General features: G+C 40.8%; 2 protein-coding genes across 2 annotated transcripts in view; both read left to right on the forward strand.

The window, feature by feature from the left end:
• Positions 1-4,060: 4,060 nt before the first annotated feature.
• Positions 4,061-25,027, forward strand: part of LOC129348273 (transcription activator BRG1-like) — a 38,748-nt gene continuing 17,781 nt past the window's right edge. Inside the window, exons 1-4 of the transcript XR_008600768.1 lie at positions 4,061-4,785; positions 6,286-6,398; positions 10,183-10,280; positions 13,183-13,634. The gene's annotated coding sequence lies outside the window, so the exon portion shown is untranslated. Of the gene's footprint in view, positions 4,786-6,285; positions 6,399-10,182; positions 10,281-13,182 lie in introns of the transcript that reaches the window.
• LOC118469091 (protein NLRC3-like) lies at positions 14,938-23,682 on the forward strand. Its single transcript, XM_055008370.1, is given in 8 exon segments — positions 14,938-17,896; positions 17,974-18,165; positions 18,350-18,393; positions 18,597-18,655; positions 20,777-21,000; positions 21,300-21,473; positions 22,634-22,680; positions 22,831-23,682. Coding segments are annotated over 8 exon segments (3,129 nt in total). The 5' UTR covers positions 14,938-16,037; the 3' UTR covers positions 23,361-23,682.

Consider the following 25,027-nt stretch of genomic DNA (forward strand, 5'->3'; position numbering starts at 1 on the left):
GACACACTTTCCCGAGCACCAGCACCTGTCAGTGAGACTAAGTGCATCACAACAGAGGAGGCTGAGGCTCACATCAACATGATCACAGCCTCACTGCCAGCAACAGACAATATGCTGCAAAAGATTGTCAAAGAGACAGCAATGGACCCTGTACTGAACAAAGTGACACAGTGTATAAGCAATGGCTGGTCAAAAGGAGTCTGCCCACAGTTTTTTCCTGTGCGGGCAGAGTTATGTATGTCTAATAGCATCCTGCTGAGAAAGGACAGGATTGTTATTCCACAAACTATGCACAAAGACATGCTTCAACGTCTTCATGAAGGACACCTGGGAGTAGAGAAATGCAAGAGAAGAGCGCGAGAAGCCATCTACTGGCCAGGCATTAACAAGGACATTGAGGAAATGATTCAAAAATGCCAAATCTGCCAGAAACATCACTACAAACAAGTCAAAGAGCCAATGCTGGTAGCCGACCTTCCCTCAGCACCCTGGCAAAAGGTGGGCACAGATTTATTTCATCTGCATGGCAAAGACTATCTTCTTGTTATAGACTATTACTCTAACTATCCTGAGATTGCCCAACTCTCCAGCACCTCTGCACAGTCTGTTATTGTGCACATGAAAGGATTCTTTGCAAGACACGGAATCCCACAGAGTGTTGTGAGTGACAACGGTCCACAATATGCCTGTGAAGAGTTTAAGGAATTTGCAAGGCAATATGGATTCAAGCACATCACATCGAGCCCTTTGTACCCACAAGCAAATGGTCAGGCTGAAAAGGGAGTACAAATCGTTAAGAGACTGCTGAAGAAAGCCAAAGATGGTAAGACTGATCCTCACCTTGCTTTGCTAAGTTACAGAGCTGCACCTCTGGAGTGTGGAGCATCACCTGCTGAGCTACTCATGTGTCGTAAACTCCGCACTACACTTCCACAAGTACAACAAGGACATGATAACAACATCTGGATGGATAACAAGAAGAGGCTCAAACTCAAACAGAAAATGGCTTATGACAGAGCTACAAAATATCTTGAACCTCTTTGTGAAAAGGACACTGTGAGGATCGAAGGACCTGACTGCTGGGGCAGAAAAGCAACTGTGCTCAGTGAAGTTGGACCTAGGTCTTACATTGTGGAAACCGAGGATGGACGGACAGTGAGGAGAAATAGGAGGAGTCTGTTAAAGACTCAAGAGGACACTGACAAACATTCTGCTGAGGAAGAACCTGAAGAACAAAAAGATACACCAGTTGCACACCCAACAGAACCTCAAGCAACTTCTCGAATGACTGAACCTGTTAGGAGGTCGACAAGAGCTAGAAAACCACCTGACAGACTTATTGAAAATGCTTAATGTTTGTTATGAAAAAAGGGTACCTTGTTATTTGTTATGCATTTTGGTAAAAGTGTTTATTTGTTAAAAAAAAAAAAAAAAAGGAAAAACATGAAGATGTAAAACAAAGTAAAATGAATGAGTTAAAACATTGTTATAAAATATGTATTGTTAAAACTTTGGAAGGGAGATGTAATGATAGCAGTACTATCAAGTGACCACTAGTTGGCAGTATAGCCTTAAGTGTGTTATGAGTTAGATAGACGAACAAGAATGCTTTGTTGTGGAGCTGAGACTACGTTGTTGACGGTTAAAATAAATAGCTTGCTGCTCGTAGAAGCTAGCAGCACAAATGTTCATGCATGACTTCTTGAATAACAGAAGACAGAACATTACAGATCTATTAGAAGAAAATAAAGGTCCAGACCAGAGGTCGGCAACCTTTACCACTCAAAGAGCCATTTGGACCCGATTCCCACAGAAAAGGAAACGCTTGAAGCAAAACAGGAAGTGCTGCTCATCTGTAATGTCTCCAGCTTTGCATTTAATAATAATAGTGTCGTTACCGCCTGTGTCCACCAGAGGTCAGCAGCGCCCCCTGCTCTGATCTGATCTACATGAGGCTGAGGTTGTAGCTGCAGCTCCCAGTGAACAGGAGGATTTTATTAGAGGAAGTCAGACACAGAGAAACATTAGAGCTCACACTGAAACGGAGATACAGCTCTGGGTCTGGGACAGAAGCTATTTTAAAAGCTACATGTATTGCGGTAATAATTCGTGCCAGAGCAGACCCTCGTTAGCATTTCCGCTAGCTCGGCTAACACTTCCGGTCTCTCCAGGGATGCCGTTGTCGGTTCATAAATAGCCACAATATGGATTAATTTTTCCTTTGGGTTTGACAAAGACGAGAACAAAACTATTCAGAACAAGTGGAGCAGCTAGCTAACGCTTATTACAGTTTGTTTACATTTACAAAAACATGTAGTTTTTCCGTAAAACAAATCACGGCTTTTATTTTGTAAGAGTTGCCTGGAAACGTTGTTTATCCATAATTCCACTAACTTGACTGAACGTGGGCTGCAGTTCCCGTTATTTAAACATCAATATGATGTATAAATGCAGATGGACTTCATATATTTCACTATGCAGACATTTTTATTCATGTCCAGTACATTTTATAGACATAAACATATTTGATAGAAATATTAGAACATGGATTTCTGTTTCCTCATATTAACTGAGTTAATGCCATTAAATGTTCATCAGTGATTCATCTTTAGTGAGAAATCTTTACTTTGCCGTTATATTTTTAAGAATGTTGGTGATTTCAAGGTAAGACACTAAAATATGGTTTTCCAAGTTAAACAAATTGAAGTTTGTTTTGTTGTTTGTTTTACTAATTAAATCTTTAATTCAATTTTGTGCTTATTTCCATGTTAAATATCTGGATTGAATTAATACAGTTGTATTTTATATTATTGTGAATCCTTAGATTAAACACTAGATGATGGATCAGTTCATTCAAATTACATTGCCTGTATTGATTTAATGAATATTTTCTTTCATGTGTCTTTATTTAAAATGACTCATATTAAAACATGATTACAGTAAAACAGCCTTGAAATGAATAAAAGTCACACTGTTTTCCTGATCAGTCCCTTCAAATTAAATCTTCACAGTCTGAGTGTTGACCTCATAAGATTGGAAATGAGTCTATTTATCGATTCAAATAATCATTTTACATTTCTTCTTTGATCGCTTCAAGAATCATTTCAGCAGCTGAAAGAATGAAACTAAAAGTGTCTTTCATCCATCAGAGTCAGACTTAACGTGAGATTACTGAATCATCATCCACATCACCATGGAAACAGTCTGATTTTTAACACTGGATTATTTATTGGCCAAATAATAATAGTATGTCGCTCAAAAAACATCATAGTAAAGCCTTTGGTCCGAAAAAACGTCATATGCAGCTCATTAAACGTCTTAAATGTGATTATTTTCTGCATTCTTTCCTCATCTTTGACAGTAAATCATCTTTTACATTCAGAAACACTGATCATCTGAACATTTATAGACCAAGCAGTTAATCCTTTAATCCCTAAAACCATAATGACATGTTTCATCAGAAGGGAACTTTTTATCATTTATTCTTCAGTGCTGATTGGCTGTTAGTTGTGATGTTTAACTGATCAGATGGTGTTTGGTGAGATGCTGCTGGAGATCACAGAGTGACTACAGATAGAGGCAGCTGCAGCAGAGACAAAGTATTTTAAACACATTGATCTGATCAGGAACCGTTTTTATAGAAGAACAATACAGATAATTGGAAAAATGCTGAATATCAGATCTGACACCTGGTCAAACTGATAATTGGTCTGTCTCTAGTTGACTTCAGTATTAAACTGTCTACAAATATATCATGTGTGTTTCATGTAGAGCCTTTATTAAACATGTGAGACTTTATGAACTTCTATCAGGATCCATCAGAGACTCAGACCTGGACATGGACCTGAACATGGACCTGGACCTGGACCTGCACATGGACCTGGACCTGGACCTGGACCTGGTTCTGGACCTGGACCTGGACCTGGACCTGGACCTGGGCCTGAATCCAGCTGTGTGTCCTTTAGGGGATTCAAGTCAAACTATATTCTTCTCTCCTTTAAAGACGACCAGCCTGTTGCTGTGAACAGGTAATCTGTGTGTAAATGTTGTAACTGTGTTCAGTGTGAGGGACTCATTTTAAACGTCTTTTCAAAGAAATGATCAAACACATGTAGAGATTCAGCTCAGCTTTATGTCACATCAATGTCCATGTTCCTGTGTGAAGAAGTGTGAGCTGTCAGAGTGGAAAGAATGAACGCTGTCAGAGTCTTTCTGAGGTGAAGAAGCTGCAGGACACCAGCTGCTCCAGCAGGTGGCGACTTTGTGCTTTGTTTCTAACAGTGTAGCAGGAACTTCCTCTCAGGTAGCAGGTGCTGCTGCATGGAGGAGGACAGATAGTTTTCTGAGCATGAACGCTGCTTTAATGTCCTGGACAGATATGAGGCTTCGTGAAGGCTTCTGGCTTGTTTCTAGGGATTGTTGCATTGACAAACTGAAGAACATGTTCTGTGATCAATCAGCTTAAAGCCAGAAGGAAGAAGTTTGGACTTTCTTGTTGCAGAGGAGGCCTCAGGTCCAGGACGTCTGTGCAGCTCCTCAGAGGCTGGAGGTTGAAGCTCAGCTGCTGCTCATGTTGTTGTGTTGTAATGCAGGATTTCTGGCTCATTAGCTGCAACAGGAAGCTGCTGTTATGTCCAAGGCCAAGAGATATCTTTAATGAACTCATTAAATGCTCATTCATTCATATCCAGTGGAGGTAGAGGGTCCTGGATGCTGCTGCATCACATCAGCAGCTCTGATGGATAAACTTATTGGTTTATTGTTCTTAGGGCTGAACAGTTTCTGGTAAGTTGCAGTTTTTCTTGCAGACGTCATTTAATTTGTGATAGAGTTTCAAGTCAAGCTTGAGCTTATTATTCACTGTGTAATAGATTAAAAACATGTGATTGAGCGTCTCCACATGAGACAGCATCAAAGTGTGACTGTGACACAAAGAAGAATCTGTAAAACCACTGAGGTCAGTATCAGCACAAAGTGATTTTAAGGCATCATGATGGTTTCTGCCCCAAAAAGTCAAAATGTTTCACTCAGTTTCAATCCCTTGATTAAAGTTGACCTTAGACTGTTGGAAATGCATGTTCATCAAGGTCCCACAGTTTTTATGAATTTACTGCAGGCAGATAAGATATGAGCAAATCATAAAATATGTCCAATCTGTCGAGGACAAAGTCAAAAGCAAATAAATCCAGTTTTATAACACAGTGATTATATTATGTACATTTTCAGAAAGCTCTTTTGTCCTTTTCTCAATAATACATTTCAGCTGATAAAAAAGTCTTTTGAAAATAATGAAATAACTGCAAATAGTTTGTGTTTCAAAGAATCTGTGAGAATTCTGTTTTCTTTTCAAAATAAAATCTCGAAAAACAGCAATCTGACCCGTGTTTCAAACAGTATTATTTGGCAGTGATTGGTTTATAAGGAAAATGTGAAAAGGTTTAACTAACTTGTTTATTTTCATAAAACAGAAAAATGACAGAGTGGACACTGACATCACAGGGTGGACGGCAATTTTAGGGACATGGACAAAGTATTAAATAGAATTATAAAAAGTGAAAAAAGCCAAAATGACATTTACCCAAGAGCTTGGAAATAACAATAAGATCATTTAAAAAGTATTTTGGTTTTGTCATTTAATGTCTTATTACACTGCTAGAAGTTAGCAGATTAGCATGTGGAACGTAGCAAAAGCAGATACACAACCGTAGAAAATGGTATAAAATTGCAAAAGAAATTTTCAGAAACTTGTCCTTGTACTGATTTGTGTGTCATTGTATGAACATTTGTAATAACAGCCAAGCTTTTCATTTTTTTGTAATGTGTTAATGATAACTTAGTGATGCTGATGAGGACACCAAAAGGTACTTTATAGTGATTTTGACCCACTGACACACAGATTATATTCTGACTCAGCACTCTGTAAAGCAGTTCTTAGTTGCAGGAATATATTTTTTGAGACCCGTTTTACTGGTGTTTTGAATTTCGTTGTATTATGCAATGACAATAAGGAATCTGAATTTGAATCTGGATATTCACTGTTTGATGTCAATATACTTAACTTTATGTAGCAGTTGTGGTACTGGAACATCCCTGTTTCCTGTTCCTCCATCATGCATCTGCATCTATACCAGCTGTCTTTCCATCAGTCGTCGTGTTCTGACCTTTGTTCCTGTTTCTTATCTGCATGACCTGACAACAGTCTGTTCCTGGTATGTTTTATAGCTCTGTTACTCTGTCAATGATTCTCTGATCCACACCTCAAACAGATTCTCTGATGTGTTTCAGAGTGACGGCAGCCTGCAGACACAGAGGACCAGTGACGGAGAAGCAGCCCAGGATTTTCTATGTTTCTGCTCAAACCCAGACAGCAGAGATCTGTACTGGTGGGAAGAAGCTGAGTAAGTAGAACTTTGATTGATTGCAGTCTCTGAGGTTCCTCCTTCATCACCAACAAACACAAATATGAGGCTCAGTGTCTTTCAAAGCAAGTGTGCAGACAGAGAGAAGTTTTCTTCCAGAGGACACAGACGTCCCATCAGACTGAGGACTGGACATTTCATGTGATCCTGTTTTATCCTCAACACCAAACTGGTGACTGAAATGTGCTGTTTAGTGAGACTCAGTTTGTTGTTTGGACTCAGTGGCGTCATTAGAGCCGGACATCCCAAGCTGTAGCCCCCAGTGTTTTCTGAAGAGCCCCGGATCTGGTTCATGGATCATTCCAGTCATTAAACTCCCCCAAAATCAGAGCAGAGCACTGATCCAGCTGGAGCTGATGTTGTGTGTGATGTGTTTTGTGTTGTTTTCTTGCTCTGCTTCATGTTCCAGACGGATCGCTTGTTAGAAAACTGCTTGATCTGCTTTAGCTGGCAGGGTTTCTGCTTTTGGATCCTTCAGCCAATCAGTGAATGAGAGGAAATGTCAGGTGTGTGCATGATGTTGATTGTGCTTGTGAGAGGTGTGTTTAGTCCCTGGTTTGTGTTTCCAGTAGTTCAGCTGTTTGTCTTGTAGTTGTGTCCGTTGTCTGGGGTTTGGTGACGTCTCTTTGGATTGGAGTAGCGTCTCCTGTTAGGTTTGGCAGCTAGTTCCCTCTGTGAAGTGCTGTTGTCAGATCATGTAGAAATGTTTCCTGCTTCGTTGCCCTGACAACAGTGACGTCACGGCCACTTCCTGTTCCTCAAGTTAGTTCCGTCTTTTACCGTCTTCATGTTGCAGCTTGTTTTCTCCGTCTGAATGTGAGTAAAAGACACTTTAAACTGGTTTTTATCTTTTCTATATCTATAGAACATAAAACTGATTGAATCATTCGTCGTATTTTAACTCAAAAACAACGTTGTTGTGACACAATTAAAACATTAAATCAATCTTTATTCCCTAAAACCAAATCTTCAGACATGTTGGGGTGTTTCCAACCAGCAGCAGTTATCAAACTGATGCTGAAATCAATGTGTTTTATCAGTAAATATCATTTGTATTTGTTCTCAGTTCTAAACATGAGTTGTTCTTATCAGCAGAACTTCAGTGCAACAGTTGTAGGATGAAAATGCTTTGAACATGTGATTTTTCAACAACACACATAGAACTAGAACATATTGTGGACCAAACAGAGGTGGAGAAAAGTTTTGGGACTCCCCATGCATTTGTGAAATACTGCATTAAGAATCCCTCTGAGGTCTTCAAGTGGAATTTCTTTTAGTTCAGTCACAGCCAGAATACTAAACACATCCTAAAAAAGACATTAAAAACTGAAAACTGATTGGTTTCATAAAAATACAGAAGAAATGTTGAGTTTCGGCTCATTTTGGTTCCAGTGATCCACTAATGAAGGTCCTGCTTTATTGTTTTAAGACACAGTTTTAGTTTCCGTGCTTCGTGTCTTTATAAAGCAGCACATTAGAAAGTTCTTCAGAGATATTTGTCAAAAAATATTTAGAATTGTCTGAACGTGATCTGGAATGTGTAAGAAATTGCCTAAAATTACTCAAAATTTGTCCAAAATGACTTTAAACTGACTGAATGTCACCTGAAATTAGTTTAAAATTCATCCAAAATTACTCAAAATAATTCAAGATTTGTTTAAAATAGCTCAAATTAGTTAAAACTAGTTAAAATATGTCCAAAATTCTCAAAGTTTGTCCAAAATTACATAAAATTTGTGTAAAAAATGACTTAAACTGTTCAAATTTACTTAAAATTAGTTCATGAAGAGTTAAAATGGTCAAAAAATGACTACAAATCTGAATAAAATGACTAGAACTTCATCTGAAACATGTCAAAAAGTAGATGGACCCCTGTTTCCAGCTGCTGTTAGTTTAGTTCCAGCAGCAGAAATGAGGCTCCACAGCTCCATGTTCGCTCCTTCATGGGACTAAAAAGTTGTCCGTTTAGTCCCTGGTTTGTGTTTCCAGTAGTTCAGCTGTTTGTCTTGTTGTTGTGTCCGTTGTCTGGGGTTTGGTGACGTCTCTTTGGATTCTACCTGTCTCCTGTTAGGCTTGGCAGCTAGTTCCCTCTGGTTCTGACTGCATATGTACCCCACCACTAACTGCATGAAGCCTCGGGGTGAAACAGCTAGTTAGCTTTAGCTGGAGTTAGCATAGCTGTAGGGGTGGGTCTCCTGTTCACAGTTAGCCCAGAGTTCTGCACTATGAAGCCAGATTAGTGGCTCAGCAGGTATGTAGAGTCCAAACTCGGAGTTTTCAGGATCATGAAGGTGTGTCTCTTTGTACCTGACTAGATCTCCATGGTAACTGATGCTGTGGAGCTAGATCTCCATGGTAACTGATGCTGTGGAGCGATATCTCCATGGTAACTGATGCTGTGGAGCTATATCTCCATGGTAACTGATGCTGTGGAGCTATATCTCCATGGTAACTGATGCTGTGGAGCTATATCTCCATGGTAACTGATGCTGTGGAGCTATATCTCCATGGTAACTGATGCTGTGGAGCTATATCTCCATGGTAACTGATGCTGTGGAGCTACATCTCCATGGTAACTGATGCTGTGGAGCTATATCTCCATGGTAACTGATGCTGTGGAGCTATATCTCCATGGTAACTGATGCTGTGGAGCTATATGTCCATGGTAACTGATGCTGTGGAGCTATATCTCCATGGTAACTGATGCTGTGGAGCTAACCTGGTCCAGGTTGTGTTCAGAGTTGTGGTTTTTCTGTCTTGATTTCTCGCGTTTTTGGCATTTTGTGCTGTAATTTCTCACTTTTTTTGTTTTGTGTCCCATTTATGTTGTTTTGTGTCTTAATTTTTTTTTTATCATTTTGTCTTAATTTGTCTAATTTCTTTTCATTTTGTGCCTTAATTTGTCTCATTTTTACCATTCTATGTCTCCTTTGTGTCATTTTATGTTCTCATTCTTTCAATTTCTGTCATTTTCAGTCTTTTTCTATAGTTTTGGCCTTAGTTTGCCTAATTTTTGTAGTTTTTCTGCTTTAATTTCTCTCATTTTTGCCATTTTGTGTCACCTTTGTGTCAGTTTGAGTCATAATTTCTCTTATTTTTGTAATTTTGTGTCTTAATTTGTCTAGGTTTTTTAGTTTTGGATCACAATTTGTCTGATTTCTATCATTTTTATGGTCTGAATTTGAGTAATTTTTTACCATTTTGAGTCATAATTTCTGTCTTTACTGTCAGTATGTGTTTTATATGTCTATTTTTTTTTTGTCATTTTCAGCTTTATTTCTGTAAATGTGTGTCTCATTTTAATAGTTTTGTCTCTCAGTTTGACTAATTGTAGTTTTGTCTCAGTTTGTCTCATGTAGAATGTAGTTTTCAAACATGAAAACCTGCTCTGACTGGGGGTTTGAGGCTCAGAGATGAAACTTTAAATGACTCCTTAGTTTTTCTTCATATTCCAACTCCCCCATAATCAGAACTGATTCCATCTGCTTGTCCAACATTCCAGATCCTGAATCAGTGGTTAGAAATCAGAGTGAAAGTGGTGGACGGTCAGTTTGTGGCTGCTGGAGGAAGCAGTGTGTTGATCAGAAGCTGCAGTTTGTGACTCTGCTGCTCCTTCAGTCAGGTTTTAATTAGACTCAGTGCATTTGTTGGTCTTTAACAGGAAAAAGGTTGAATGTTGAAATAATCCGTCACATGAAATGAGTGGGAATCAGCCTGTAAAATGTGCTCTTATTGTGAAAGTCTGCCTGCTGCTTCCTCATAGGTGGAGTCCTGACTGTTTCCAGGAAACAGATCACCTGTCTGAGCGTCCAGGAGTGGACTGGAAACTTTCTTCTTCTTCTTCAGCGCTTTGAATAAAGTGTAAGTTTGCTTTGTTTGCTGCTTTAACTTCAGTAATGTTGCTGTTTGTTTCTGCTCTGTGATGTTTCTACATGTTCACTTCTTATTTCAGCACGAACTTTGGATGACTGCTGTTTAAACATGGATCAATATGATTATTAGGTTATTGATTGACTGCAATCAGTCAATATTTCTATGAGATTATTGATTGACTTGAGTCAGTTTGATGAGCTGCTGATGTTTCTTTGTTTGTTCTCAATCCAAACTGCACGGTGTCTTTTTGACTTTGGGTTTGTGGGTGAGTCTCTGCAGCTCCATGACTCCATCTGCTGGACTGATAGTAGAAGTGCAGCAGCTGATCTTTTCCAGGAGGATTTGAGTGGATCAATGATGTTTGTTTCCTGTGCAGGTGAAGGTAGAAAGTGTGTGTGAGCTGCTGTGTGTTATTAGTACATGTATGTCAGTACACAGAGTACATGTATATCAGTACACAGAGTACATGTATATCAGTACACAGAGTACATGTATATCAGTACACAGAGTACATGTATATCAGTACTCTTACACTCCTTCTCATTCAATGCTTTTTATTTATTTGTGTTATTTTCTACATTGTAGATTAATACTGAATATTAACACTTTTCTGTTTACAACATAGTTCCATATGTGTTCTTTTATAGTTTGGATGTCTTCAGTGTTAATCTTCAAGGTCCAAACTGTTGACTGCTAGTGGATATACAGAGTACATGAATAATGAGAGTATTTTCATTACATTTTAACAGATGCATACAGTTTGTGTGTATATTTATACTGCAGTATAATAGTATAATAGTACAGTATTTTGAATCCTTATACTCTGCATGTAGTAGTACTATTACATGCATTAAACAGTACTATTACCAGTGTGTAACGGTACTGTACACATTAATGTACTTTATTTCCACTATTTTATTTCCTCCATGGTGTCTCGACCACTTCATGGTGTTTTTGGTCCGTTTCAGGCGATCGCTGCCCCCCCACCACACCAGCTTTTCCACAATCAGCTGATCACCTGATCAGCTCTATGCCAAGCAGATGTGTTGCACTGGGAGGCTAATGGTCCCACCAGATACTGACTGGTTTTCTGACCCCCCAGTACAGTTAAAGTGCACATTTCACAGTGTCCTTTTATTGAGGCCAGTCTGAGGCACACCTGAGCAATAATCCTGCTGTCTAATCAGCATCTGGATCTGCCACACCTGTGAGGAGGATGGATTATCTGGACAGAGGAGAAGTTCTCACTGACACACATTTAGACACATCTGTGGACAATATTGGAGAGAAACAGACCTTTTATGTTCATAGAAAAAGTCTGAGATCTTTGAGCTCAACTCATGAAAAATGGGAGCGAAAACAAAAGTGTTAAGTTTCTATTTTAGTTCGGAGTAAAATGGAGGCTGAACCATGAATCAGCTCTGAGGTCTGGACTACCAAGCAGGATCTGAGTTTATGGAGGGAACTTCAGCTTTACTGTCAACTCATTTTGTTTTCTGAACAATATCTGCCACCAGAATGTCTTTCTTCAGGTTAATGATTTTCTATCTGGTCCAGGATCAGAGCCTCATATCAGGGTTTTATACTTTTATACTGAGTCTGTTCAGAGTCCAGACCAAACACTGACTGCTACTAAACAGCTCATTACTGCAGTAAATGTCTCTCATGGATCCACATACATTTCAGGCAGATCCAGATGCTGATTAGACAGCAGGATTATTGCTCAGGTGTGCCTCAGGCTGACCTCAATAAAATAATAACATTTGCTGTCTGATGGTTTGGTCCAGAGGTTCTCTAAAGGGTTAAAGAGGGCAGGACTAAGTGGGCAGCTCTGTCTGCATCCTCTTTGCAGGGCTCTAGAGTTGGACAAATTCCCCTTTATTTAGATCCTGGTGGTGGGAGATGAGTGGATTGTTTTAATGGTTGTATAAATTTACTAGTGAACCCAAATCCAGCCTTTACTTGGTAGAGAAATTCCAGCCAACAGAGTGGGACGCCTTCTTAACATCTCAGCTGAGAGGATTTCACTCTTTCTGCCTTTGTTTCTAGAGTCAGTGATGTGGAGACTTTACCAATATTGTGCTGCGTCTGCCTGTTTGCTATAAACCCAGTTTGATCCTCGTCTATCAGAAACAGGAGGATTTTTTCCAACCTCTCAGACAGAATTGATGCATACAGTTTATAATGGATGTTGAAAACACTGATTGGCTGATATGATTTACACTCCAGCTGATCTTTTCCTTCTTTTAGTCTTCCAGAGATGAAGGCCTCCTTCCTAGAGGGAGGGGAGCCTCCTGTCAGAACAGGATTAAAACAGGTTTGAAGCAATAGAACCAAAGGTTGTGTCATCAGTTTGTAGCATTCTGGTGGGAATCCATCAGAACCTGGTGATTTACTGGCAATGAGGCCGGATATTATTGATCTATATCCTGGCTAGAAATCTCCCAGCTAAGTTTTTCATTCTACTAGTCCATGAGAGACATTTCTTGCAGCAATGAGCTGTTTAGTAGCAGTCAGTGTTTGGTCTGGACTCTGAACAGACTCAGTATAAAAGTATAAAACCCTGATATGAGGCTCTGATCCTGGACTCCAGTCTGACTCTGATCCTGGACTTGTTCTGTGAAGGATCAGAGTTCATGTTTATTTGGAGCCTCTGTTGGTCAAAGTGTAATAATGTGGGATCATCTTTGTGTTGTGGTCCAGTGACTGCAGAGTGACTTCCATGAGTAATATTTAACAGACAGCAGTGAGCGCCCCCTGCTGGTTCCCCTCAGTGTTGCTGTCAGTGATCCTGTAGGATTAACTGCAGTCCTGCTGCTACACAACAACCTCCACCACACCAACAACACAACTGTTCATTAACTGCTGACATATTCTTTGACTTTATCAGGGAGACACGATGACATCAGAGGTGCTCTTGAACATCCTGGATGATCTGGATGATGATCAGCTGTCTAAATTCCAGTGGTTCCTGCAGAAACCCAACAATGTTCAAGGCCTCCCAGCCATCACAAAGAGCCGACTACAGACACTAGACAGGTGTAAAACTGTGGATGTGATGGTGGAGACTTATGGACTTCAGAGAGCTGTGCAGGTGACCAGGGTGGTTTTAGAGAAGATCTCCAGGAATGATCTGCTGCAGAGGTTTCCTGCCAGCAGCTCAGGACCAGAAGGTCAGTCACAAGACAAGAACAACATGATATCATTACAGTCAGAAAGATGCATGATGGTGCTGCTACAGTTTGATAGAGTTCAGGTTCTGTCAGTTTTTCCTGAGTCCACATGTAAGGTCAGTTCCTCTGTAAAATCTACTGATCAACCTACTGACTGAATGCTGCCCCCTGCTGTTTAAACTTTGATAGAACACCAAAATTAGTTCTGTATGAGCTGACCTTCTGTGGAAGCAAAGCATGTCCCACCTGTCCTCACCACATTATGAGTCGATCAGACAGTTTCTGAAGATTCTTCATTCATGCTGTTTAGCTGGGAGTGATCCTGCAGTTTACAACCAGAGGGAAGCTGACCAATCAGCTCTCAGTAAGGGCAGAACAATGTTGTTGAAGCAGCTGCATTCCAAATCACAAACCTTTAAATTTAAATACATGCTACAGTTGTCCTCACAAAGTATTCAATGTGTCCTGCAGTGTGCATCCAATTAGAACATACTACTTCATAATATGGTGCCTTAAACTCTGACTATCCCAGTCTGTAGTAATGTGGTGTCATCTGACTGTGAGCTCTCAGCAGCTCAAACTTATTTCTATTTCCATGACACACTGTTAAGTACTATGACTGTTCACAGAATGTGGGTCAGAATGGCCAGAAAAACATGTTAGTTTGCATTCTATAAAATCAGTTTGAATGTGGTCGGACATCTGGGTATTTCTGACATACTACATTTACATAATATGTACTGGGACGTACTACATCTTTTTCTGTGCGTACCATCTGGCATGTTAGTATGTAGTACTATGTAACATTATGTTATACTTTTAAACCATCAACAACCTCCCAGTGACCTACCACACTGGAAATGTCAAGTCTTCAGAGGGTTTGGATGGAGCAATAAGGCAGCCATGTTGGCTGACTGTTTTAAGGGGACACTGTTGCTGCATCCTGGGCTTAGCTCCACCCTGGATGACTGTGGCTGCTTTAAAAAGACAGCCCTTCTTCCCTCTATAGCAGAATGATAATGAGGTGAAGCCAGAACACTCTGTTCTTCAGAATGGTCTGGATATGCCAGACTAATGTCAGAGGAACATCAGGTTTTACTTTGAAGGAGCAGTTTGGTGTCAGAAAACCAGAGTTAATCAACACCATAAACTCATCAATAAATGTCAACATGAAGTCAGTTCTAAGTCTGTTGTAACTGAAATAAATGAAAGCAGTAAGCAGTGGAGAATATAACATGTGATCTCTGTCTGTCTGTCAGTTCATGTCAGTGATGTTGGGGAGACTTCAGAGAACAGAGAACCTTCCTCCTCTCAGACTCAGCCTCCTCTTCCTCACACTGAAGGTAAAACTGATGGATTCTTTGGTCTGTAAAGAAAGATGGCAGCAGTTCCTCATGCCTGAAATGGAAGCTGAGTTCCAGCAGGTTGTTTTGTACAACACAGAACAGTGGTTGACTATGGAGTTGCATGAGGCAGCAGGTTGTAGTGTAGCTGTAGCATAACGGTCAGTTTTATGGCTGGTGATCCTCAAATCCAACTTTCTAAACTGGTGTTCATTTTAAGCTAATTTCTGAGAGCCTTTGATGGTGAAGAAAACTGTACTCACTGACACCTTGACTGTCTTCAGTTTCTCTATAGGAAAGACCTACATTTTAAGTGTTATGATGGTCTGTCTCTCTTCTATTGTTAATTGCTTTTCCTCTCCTTTTTTTATAGCAACACGCTATTTTCTGCAGTACAATACTGTTCAAATAATGCTCTGGAGGGTTCCACAGTGTGTTCCAACACTACTTTATGCAGACAGAGGGGGTTGGAAGTAATCTAGAAAAGTTGGGACACCTGTAGGATTTGGTAGCACCAACTTTCAAGGCTTGATCAACCTCCATTGCTGCAGAACAGCTTTAAGTTGTTAAACCATTTCTGATCCCTGAAAAAGGCCTTTTTGTGTAATTCTGAAATGTACATTATTTTTCAGTTTTGGGTAACCTTACCTTTTTTTTTAACCTCTGGCAGTTCACCACTTACCTTTGTACAATTTCAAGCTATTCATTGGACTTGAACTACTTGAATTTCAATGAAAAACTGGAAAAATTGGGGCGTTTTAAAAGTTTTGACTGGTAATGTACTTTGATAAAGGCCCCAGTGAGCCCAGAACAGGGCTGCTGGTCCAGCACTCTGTTTTTAGGTTCTATTGTCTAAAGGGTCTTTCCCTAATAGGAAATCTAAGAACAGCTTAATCTGGACTTCAGGTAACCCACCTACCTTCTGACTGCCTCCATAGTTAACATCTGGGTAGCCCTTTAGCTGAGTTGCCCTTTCAGTCAGTTTTTTCTGTCACTTTCCTCCAAATGATCAGGGTAAGTTGCTGCATTATGTGTAGAGTTTAGGATGAAACTCCCAGGAATAAGTTTAGAAAAATCTCACACACGCATTTGCCCAACTTTTTATTACCATCAGATGTTATAGGTGGCTAATTAAAAGTCCAATCTCTTTTTAGTTGCTTTGTTGCTTGTGTTTTTCCAACAACAACAACAGAGGTTTCTGTAGACACACACCTCACACTGTTCCCTTCATGTTTGACACAGATGAGACTGTTCCGGTACCAGAACCACGTTCCATCAGATATTACCAACAGAAGCTTCAGTCAAACTTCCAGGACACGTTTAAGGTTACAACAGAGGGGTGGGCAGTAGATGAGGAGCGTCTGGTTGATATCTACACAGAGCTGTACATCACAGCTGGCCGGGACGTGCACGTCAACACACAGCATGAGGTCCTACAGATTGACAAGGTGTGGAAGCCATCAGACACAGAGACACAGATCCAACCCAGAGACATTTTCAAGCATCCTTCTGGAAAAGACATACCCATCAGAACAGTGCTGACCAATGGGATCGCAGGGATTGGAAAAACATTCCTCGTGCACAAGTTTGTGTTGGACTGGGCCGAAGAAAGAACCAATCAAGATGTGCATCTTATTTTCCCGTTCACTTTCCGTGCCCTGAATTCACTGCAGGGAAAAGAGTTTGGTTTGGCAGAGCTCATTCATTTCTGTATCCCTGAAACTAAAGACATCACAGTGGAGGCTCTGAATTACATCTTTACAGCTCTGCAGTCATCAGGAAACAGCAGCTACAAGAAGAGCAGATTCAAACTGCTGTTTGTGTTTGATGGACTGGACGAGAGTCGCCTTCATCTGGACTTTGAGGTCAACAACATTCGCTCCCTGGATGTAACAAAGTCAACTAAAATAGAAGTCCTACTGAGGGAACTGATCAGTGGAAACCTGTTACGCTCAGCTCGCCTCTGGATAACCACACGACCTGCAGCAGCCAATCAGATCCCTCAAAACCTTGTGAACACTACAACAGAGGTCAGAGGGTTCACCAACCCACAGAAGGAGGAGTACTTCAGGAAGAGATTCAAGGAGCAGACCAGCAGCATCATCATCTCCCACATGAAGACATCACAAAGCCTCCACATCATGTGCCACATCCCAGTGTTCTGCTGGATCACTGCTACAGTTCTGGAGGAGCTGCTGGAAACCAGAGAGGGAGGAGATCTGCCCAGAACCCTGACTGAGATGTACATAGAGTTTCTAAGATTTCAGATTGATCACACAAAAGAGAAGTACGGTCCAGAGAAGTGCATTCAGTACATTAAGTCATTAGCTAAACTGGCTTTTGAACAGCTGCAAAAGGGCAACCTGATCTTCTATGAGAAAGATCTGAGAGAAAGTGGCATCGATGTGAGTGAAGCCTCAGTGTACTCAGGAGTGTTCACAGAGATCTTCAAAGCAGAGCGAAGACGGAAACAGGAAGACAAGATGTTCAGCTTCGTCCATCTGAGTGTTCAGGAGTTTCTGGCTGCTCTTCATGTCCATCTGACCTTCATCAACTCTGGAATCAACCTGCTGGAAGAACAACAAACAACCTTCAAGAAGCTGAAAGTATTTCTGAAGAAACCTGAACTAAAACGTCTCCACCAGAGAGCTGTGGACGAGGCCTTACAGAGTCCAAACGGACACCTGGACTTGTTCCTGCGCTTCCTCCTGGGTCTGTCACTGCCGACCAATCAGAATCTCCTACCAGGCCTGCTGACACAGACAACAAGCAGCTCACAGACCAATCAGAAAACAGTCAAGTACATCAAGGAGAAGATCAGTGAGGATGTGTCTGTAGAGAGAAGCATCAATCTGTTCCACTGTCTGAATGAACTGAAGGATGTTTCTCTAGTGGAAGAGGTCCAACAGTCCTTGAGATCAGGACGTCTGTCCACAGATGAACTGTCTCCTGCTCAGTGGTCAGCTCTGGTCTTCATCTTACTGTCATCAGGAGAACTTCTGGATGTGTTTGACCTGAAGAAATACTCTGCTTCAGAGGAGGTTCTTCTGAGGCTGCTGCCAGTGGTCAAAGCCTCCAAGAAAGTTGTGTAAGTAGTTGGAGACTGAAGATACTTTTTCATTTTGCTGCTGTTTCATGAGTATAATCTGCTTTTTGTCTCTTCAGACTGAGTGGCTGTAATCTGTCAGAGAGAAGCTGTGGAGCTCTGTCCTCAGTCCTCAGCTCCCAGTCCTCCAGTGTGACAGAGCTGGACCTGACTAACAACAACCTGCAGGATTCAGGAGTGGAGAGTCTTTCTGCTGGACTGGAGAGTCCACACTGTAAATTGGAAGCTCTCAGGTCAGGACTCATCAACCTGTTCAACTGATGACCATTTAAAATGTGTTTTTATTCATGATGAGCAGAACAGCTGAGGTGGGAGGTTTTCTGTATTTGTATGACTCAGATCAGTTGTGTTACTGACCTTTAGCACTAGTTTCTCTTAATGAGGCCTCTTCCACTACAGGAACTGAACAACCTGGAACCTGCACCACAGAAGCAGAACCTGTAAGAACCTGTGAAGTCTTGGTTCCAGGTTCTGTTTTAGTTTCCACTGTTTTACAAATAGAATGTTTCAGACAGATGTTGATCAAAACAAAACACCAGAACAAACATCTCATGTTCACACTTGAACTTGTTTTATGGCTCTTCTCCAGGCTGTTTTCTCCTGACTCGATCCTGGCTTGTGTTGTTTCTCCTCTCAGATGTTCATCGATTTAGACAAAAGCGTTTGATAAATGAAACTGTAGAATGTTCATGTTATTCAATGAATGAACTCAGTGCAGTTCAGCTGGTGGACAGTTGGACTGTTGTTTACATTCTCATTTGAGGTTCAGGTCCAATTCCTTTTCAGCACTGGAGCCCAAAAAGCCACTGAAGCAGTTTTGCCTTCTGTCTCCACTGAGATTAAAGAGATCCTCAGTTCAAACCATCTTAATCTACTCTTATGGTCAAGAGAGATTTGGGGTGATTGCTGAAAGCAGAGGTGAGAGGGTGCAGGTAGGAAGGTCTAGGTGCCAAAGAGAAATAGACAGACTGGTAAAGGAAAGGAGGCAGTTAAGGAAGCAGTGGAGGAAGGCATCAGAAGAAGAAAGGGAGGAAATTAATGTGTTGCAGGAGGAACCAAGAAGCAGGTTAGCAGTACTCAGAAGGGCAGGACACCTTGGGGAGAAGAGAAAGAAGAATGAATGTGCAATGAATGTTATCATTTTTTAGGAACCCTTTTAAGTTTGTGAAGGGCATGTTCAATCAGGAAGAAGGAGGGCAGCTTAAGGCAGCACAGTCAGAGGTTGAAGAGTATTTGAGGTTGACGTATTCAGATTCAGAGGAGAATAGGAACATAGGTCTTCCATCTGACATGCCACCATTGGGCGAAATGGGTCAGGAGATGGATGTTAGCCTCCTGAGATGGAGAGAAGTTGTGGAGGTGGTCAGGCCTGCGAAGGCTTTGTCAGCCCCAGGGCCTAATGGAGTCCCCTACAGGGTCTACAAGAGTTCACCTGGCATCTAAAGGATACTGTGGAGACATCTGAGAATAGTCTGGGAGAAACAAAGTATCCCAAGAGCATGGCGTAGGGCAGGAGGTGTTTTCATCCCTATGGAGAAGGAGTCATCAGACCTCAGCCAGTTTGGGATGATTTCTCTCCTAAATGTAGAGGGAAAGATTTTCTTCAGTATTGGAGCACAGAGGTTGGTTAGTTACTTAGTGAGGAATGGTCTGATGGATTCTACAGTGCAGAAGGCAGGGATCCTGGAATTTTGTGGATGCTTGGAATAGAATAGCATGATTTGACATCAGATTCAGACAGCTAAGAGGGAGAGGAAAGATTTGAATGTTGTGTTTTTAGATCTGGCTAATGTGTTCGGTTAGGTGCCGCATAGCCTTATTTGGAGTTCCTTTCACTACTTTAAAGTGCCAGAGATGGTTGGTAACCTGGTGAAAGCCTATTTCCAGGACACCAGATTATGTGCAAGTACAGGAGATTTTCCAACAGGCTGGCAAAGATTGGAGGTTGGTATTATGGCAGGATGTAAAGTTTTGCCGTTAGCTTTCACAATGGCTATGGAGTTAATTATTAGGGCTTCCAAGTGGGTCGTAGGTGGAGAGAGACGGCAGAATGGAATGCATCTTCCACCGGTTACAGCTTATATGGATGATATGAAACTGATAACTACAACAGTGTCATGAAGAAAGAGGTTGTTAGATAGAATAACTAGGAATCTGAAATGCGCTAGTATGAGGATCAAGCCGAGTAAATCGAGGAGTATTTTGATATATAGAGGGAAATTAAGTGATAAGAAGTTTTCCATAGATGGTGAGGAAATTCCTACTATTAGGGAGAAGTCAGTCAAGAGCTTAGGAAGGTGGTATAATGTGGACATCCATGATAAGAAACAAGTTGTGCAATTTAAAAAGGATGTTTCAGAAGGGCTGGATAGAATAGATAAATCAGGGATCCCAGGAAAACTGAGGTTGTGGTGCTTGCAGTTTGGCTTATATCCTAGATTAATGAGGCCAATGTCCATTTATGAAGTTCCATTATCCATTGCAGAGACAATGGAACAGCTAGTTAGTTCTTCTATTAGGAAATGGTTGGGTGTTCCCAGGTGCTTAAGCAGTGTAGCTTTGTATGGAAAAGGGATACTTCAGATGCCAGTATCCAGTCTAACAGAGGAGTTTAAATTCACCAAGGTTAGGACAGAGCTCTTATTGTCTGGGAGTGAGGACAGTTTAGTTAGGAATGTGGTTCTGAATCCTACCAGGAGGAGAAAATGGAACCAAAGAGCTAATCTGATGACTGTAATGTGCTACACTTGGATTATTTCCGTATTTAAATAATGTTGCAGAGGACTGTCCTCAGCACTGCTGTATTCTGGACATAGTGGGATGTATTTGTTGTTAAATTCACTGCTCTTTTCAACAGGACAGAAAATACTGGACTTAATGTATTACTTCTTTTCTTGTCTTTGTCTCTTCAGACTGAGTAACTGTAATCTGTCAGAGAGAAGCTGTGGAGCTCTGTCCTCAGTCCTCAGCTCCCAGTCCTCCAGTGTGACAGAGCTGGACCTGACTAACAACAACCTGCAGGATTCAGGAGTGGAGAGTCTTTCTGCTGGACTGGAGAGTCCACACTGTAAACTGGAAGCTCTCAGGTCAGGACTCACACTTTGAAACTGATGTGATTTCTATCAGTGGATAAACAGCTAACCTGAGTAGAATCATTTCTGCTGATGGGATTCATCAAATGAGCTTTTACTGAACTTGTGCAGGACTTTGTCAGGGTTTATTTTTTCCATGATTAAATCCCACTAATCATTGTTGAGATTGTTGATTTGCTTGAGACGCATGAAATGTGCAGCAAAATGTAGCTGAAAGACAAAGAAGAAAAGAAAGCGTGAGAAACATCCATCCAAGTGTTGTGCGTCAGGTTTGTGTTGTTTTGTGTGTGCAGGCTGTCAGGCTGTCTGGTCACAGAGGAAGGCTGTGCTTCTCTGGCCTCAGCTCTGAGCTTCAAGACCTCAAATCTGAGAGAGCTGGACCTGAGCTACAACCATCCAGGAGACTCAGGAGAGAAGATGCTGAGAGCTAAAGTGGAGGATCCAGACTGTAGTCTGGAAACTGTCAGGTACAGACAGACAGACACTCTCAGGTACAGACAGACAGACAGACAGACAGAAACTCTCAGGAAATTATCAGCCTCGCTCACAATGAAGATTAAAAGCAGAAGAACACTGTTAGCTCAGCTACGCACCATGACTGATGAGAAGGGGAACCTGTTAGCCTAGCTTAGCTCAAAGACAGGAAGCAGGGTAAACCGTTAGCCTAGCTTAGCTCAAAGACAGGAAGCAGGGTAAACTGTTACCCTAGCTTAGCTCAAAGACAGGAAGCAGGGTAAACTGTTAGCCTAGCTTAGCTCAAAGACAGGAAGCAGGGTAAACTGTTAGCATAGCTTAGCTCAAAGACAGGAAGCAGGGTAACTGTTAACCTAGCTTAGCTCAATGACAGGAAGCAGGGTAAACTGTTAGCCTAGCTTAGCTCAAAGACAGGAAGCAGGGTAAACCGTTAGCCTAGCTTAGCTCAAAGACAGGAAGCAGGGTAAACTGTTAGCCTAGCTTAGCTCAAAGACAGGAAGCAGGGTAAACCGTTAGCCTAGCTTAGCTCAAAGACAGGAAGCAGGGTAAACTATTAGCATAGCTTAGCTCAAAGACAGAAAGCAGGGTAAACTGTTAGCCTAGCTTAGCTCAAAGACAGGAAGCAGGGTAAACTGTTAGCCTAGCTTAGCACAAAGACAGGAGGCAGGGTAAACTGTTAGCCTAGCTTAGCACAAAGACAGGAAGCAGGGTAAACTGTTAGCATAGCTTAGCTCAAAGACAGGAAGCAGGGTAAACTGTTAGCCTAGCTTAGCTCAAAGACAGGAAGCAGGGTAAACTGTTAGCCTAGCTTAGCTCAAAGACAGGAAGCAGGGTAAACTGTTAGCATAGCTTAGCTCAAAGACAGGAAGCAGGGTAAACTGTTAGCCTAGCTTAGCTCAAAGACAGGAAGCAGGGTAAATTGTTAGCCTAGCTCCATGAAAAGAGGAAGCATAAATGAGTAAAGCTGAATAATGAGTGTAAACTGAGCTGGAACACGACGAGCACAGGACAGGACTTTAGAGATGCTGCATTCAGGTGTCTGTGTCTCCATGTTGGACTGGTCCTTTATCAGTGGAACAGTGTGAGAGCCATGTAACGTCCATGTGTGCTGCTGAAAGAGTCGCTGCTGCTCTGACCGTCCTCCTCCTTTCAGGGTGACGCCTGCTGGAGTCCGATGGTTGACACCAGGTCTGAGGAAGTGTAAGTGTGTTTTAATGGATTGATGGAAACAAAGCAGCACATTCAAGCATCTTCAAAGTGTCACATCTCTGAGGTCATCATCAAAGGTTTAATACTGATCACATGATCCATCAATAACTGCAGCTGTGTTGTGTTTGTTCTCTCCATCAGATTCCTGTCAACTCACAGTCGACACAAACACAGTAAACAGAAAACTGAAACTGTCTGACAACAACAGGAAGGTGACATTTGTGGAGGAGGATCAGTCGTATCCTGATCATCCAGACAGGTTTAAATACTGGTGGCAGCTGCTGTGTACAACTGGTCTGACTGGTCGCTGTTACTGGGAGGTGGAGTGGAGAGGAGAGGTTTATGTATCAGTGAGTTACAGAAGAATCAGAAGGAAAGGTAGCAGTAATGACTGTGAGTTTGGATCTAATGATCAGTCCTGGAGTCTGGAGTGCTCTGATCTTCATGGTTACTATGTCTATCACAATAAGAGTCAAACATCCATCAGTTCCTCCTCAGTCTCTCACAGAGTTTCAGTTTATGTGGACGTTCCTGCTGGAACTCTGTCCTTCTACAGAGTCTCCTCTGACTCTCTGATCCACCTCCACACCTTCAACACCACATTCACTCAACCTCTCTATCCTGGATTTAGGTTCTGGTCCAGGTCTTGTTCCTCAGTGTTTCTGTGCTGAGTTGAGTCTCCAGAGTCTCCTCCTGGTAGAGAAACAGTGTTGAACAGATAGTTGAGTCTCTCCATGACTCTGTCCCTCAGAAACATGTTTCCACATTCATGGATTAAATGTGTTTCTTTGTGAAATCCTTCTAAATGATTCCTTGTAAAGTGAATCTACAAACTGCTGACAAACTTTCACACATTATTGTCCAGTGAAAATCAGGTTTTTGTGCAGCCAGACTTGATCCTGATTTGAGTGTTTCAGTCCTGTTCTAGTGATGAAATGAGAACTTCCTTCATCTTGTGTGTGATGGAGAAGAATAAAGGGCTGTGGCTAAAAATCCTGACTCTGAGTTCTTCATTACAAACATACATTATATCAGCTGTTTATTATTCATCTGCTTTATTCTACTCAACATGGAACAGAAAAACAAGAACAGGTATAAATTTAAATATAGAACATCATATATTTTCAAATTTACTGTTTTTGAGTCTTTTCGCAACTAAAAATATGTATTTTTTGTTTGAGAGTCTATATAGTCCTTTATATTTACTTTGAAGGCCAAATTTGATTAAATATAATTAAAAATGGCAACAAAAAGATCAGAACTTAATAATTTATCGTCTCCCATAATGCAAAGTCACTTCTGCACCTTTTAGGCTCTGAATCAGAGAAAGCAGCAATTTCTCATCAATTCTGTCCCATGCTTTAATAATTAATTTTTCAGATCATCCTTGTTATTGAAATGTTTTCCATCATTATGAACTTTTCTTGCCATAAATCTCCATAACTTTCTGATGGGATTAAGGTCTGAGGACTTGGCAGCCAGTTCATCACATCTATATCACTCTTTCCACAGTATTCTGTGATCTTCTGTGATTTGTGGCATGATGTGTTGTCTTATTGATTGATCCATTTTTCATTTTTACAATAAATAAGTGGTTCAGTGTTTTTTTCACAAGTTTTATATAAGATTCTGAATTTGTCATTTCATCAACAAATTCTAAACAGATTTTATTTTTTCCATAAAAAGCTTCCATAACTCCAGCTATCTCTGGATAAAAAATGGTTTCAGCATCGATATGATGCCAGTAGAATTTAAACCCACCAGGACTATCCAGATTACATTTAACCCTGGAAATTAAACATTTTTTAACCTATTCAATTCTATAAATGTTATTCTTGGCCATTAAAGGAGGTTTTCTGCACATTTTGGTGTATTTTAACCCTTCGATGGTCTAAATTCTTTGAATAGACCTTGTGCTGTAATCAATGTCTAACTTAGTTTTTATTTTCATTGCAGTGGTTGATTTTTCCTGAACAAGATCAATGATTTTTTTAATACGTCTTTCTCCTATTTTCTTTGGTCTACCTGTGGGTTTTAAACTATTATAACTTTCTATTTTATTCAATAAATTACTAATAACACACTTTGATCTTCATGTTTGTTTGCTTATTTGTTGTTAAGTGTAATTTAGTTTTCCATCTTGAATAATCACAGCTTTTTCTTCTTCAGACAAGGTTTATCCTCTTCCATGGCAACAATGAATTGTAAAAATGAAAATAGAAAAAATATCTTTTGTAAAGCAGTAAAACTAATGTTTTTATTTTTGTTCTTATCTTTCTGTCACTATTTTTAATTGTATTTAAATAAATTAAGCCCTAAAAATATAAAAATATACAGA

Source organism: Amphiprion ocellaris, chromosome 24 (genome assembly GCF_022539595.1).
Source record: "Amphiprion ocellaris isolate individual 3 ecotype Okinawa chromosome 24, ASM2253959v1, whole genome shotgun sequence".
In the NCBI taxonomy this organism is placed as follows: Eukaryota; Metazoa; Chordata; class Actinopteri; family Pomacentridae; genus Amphiprion; species Amphiprion ocellaris.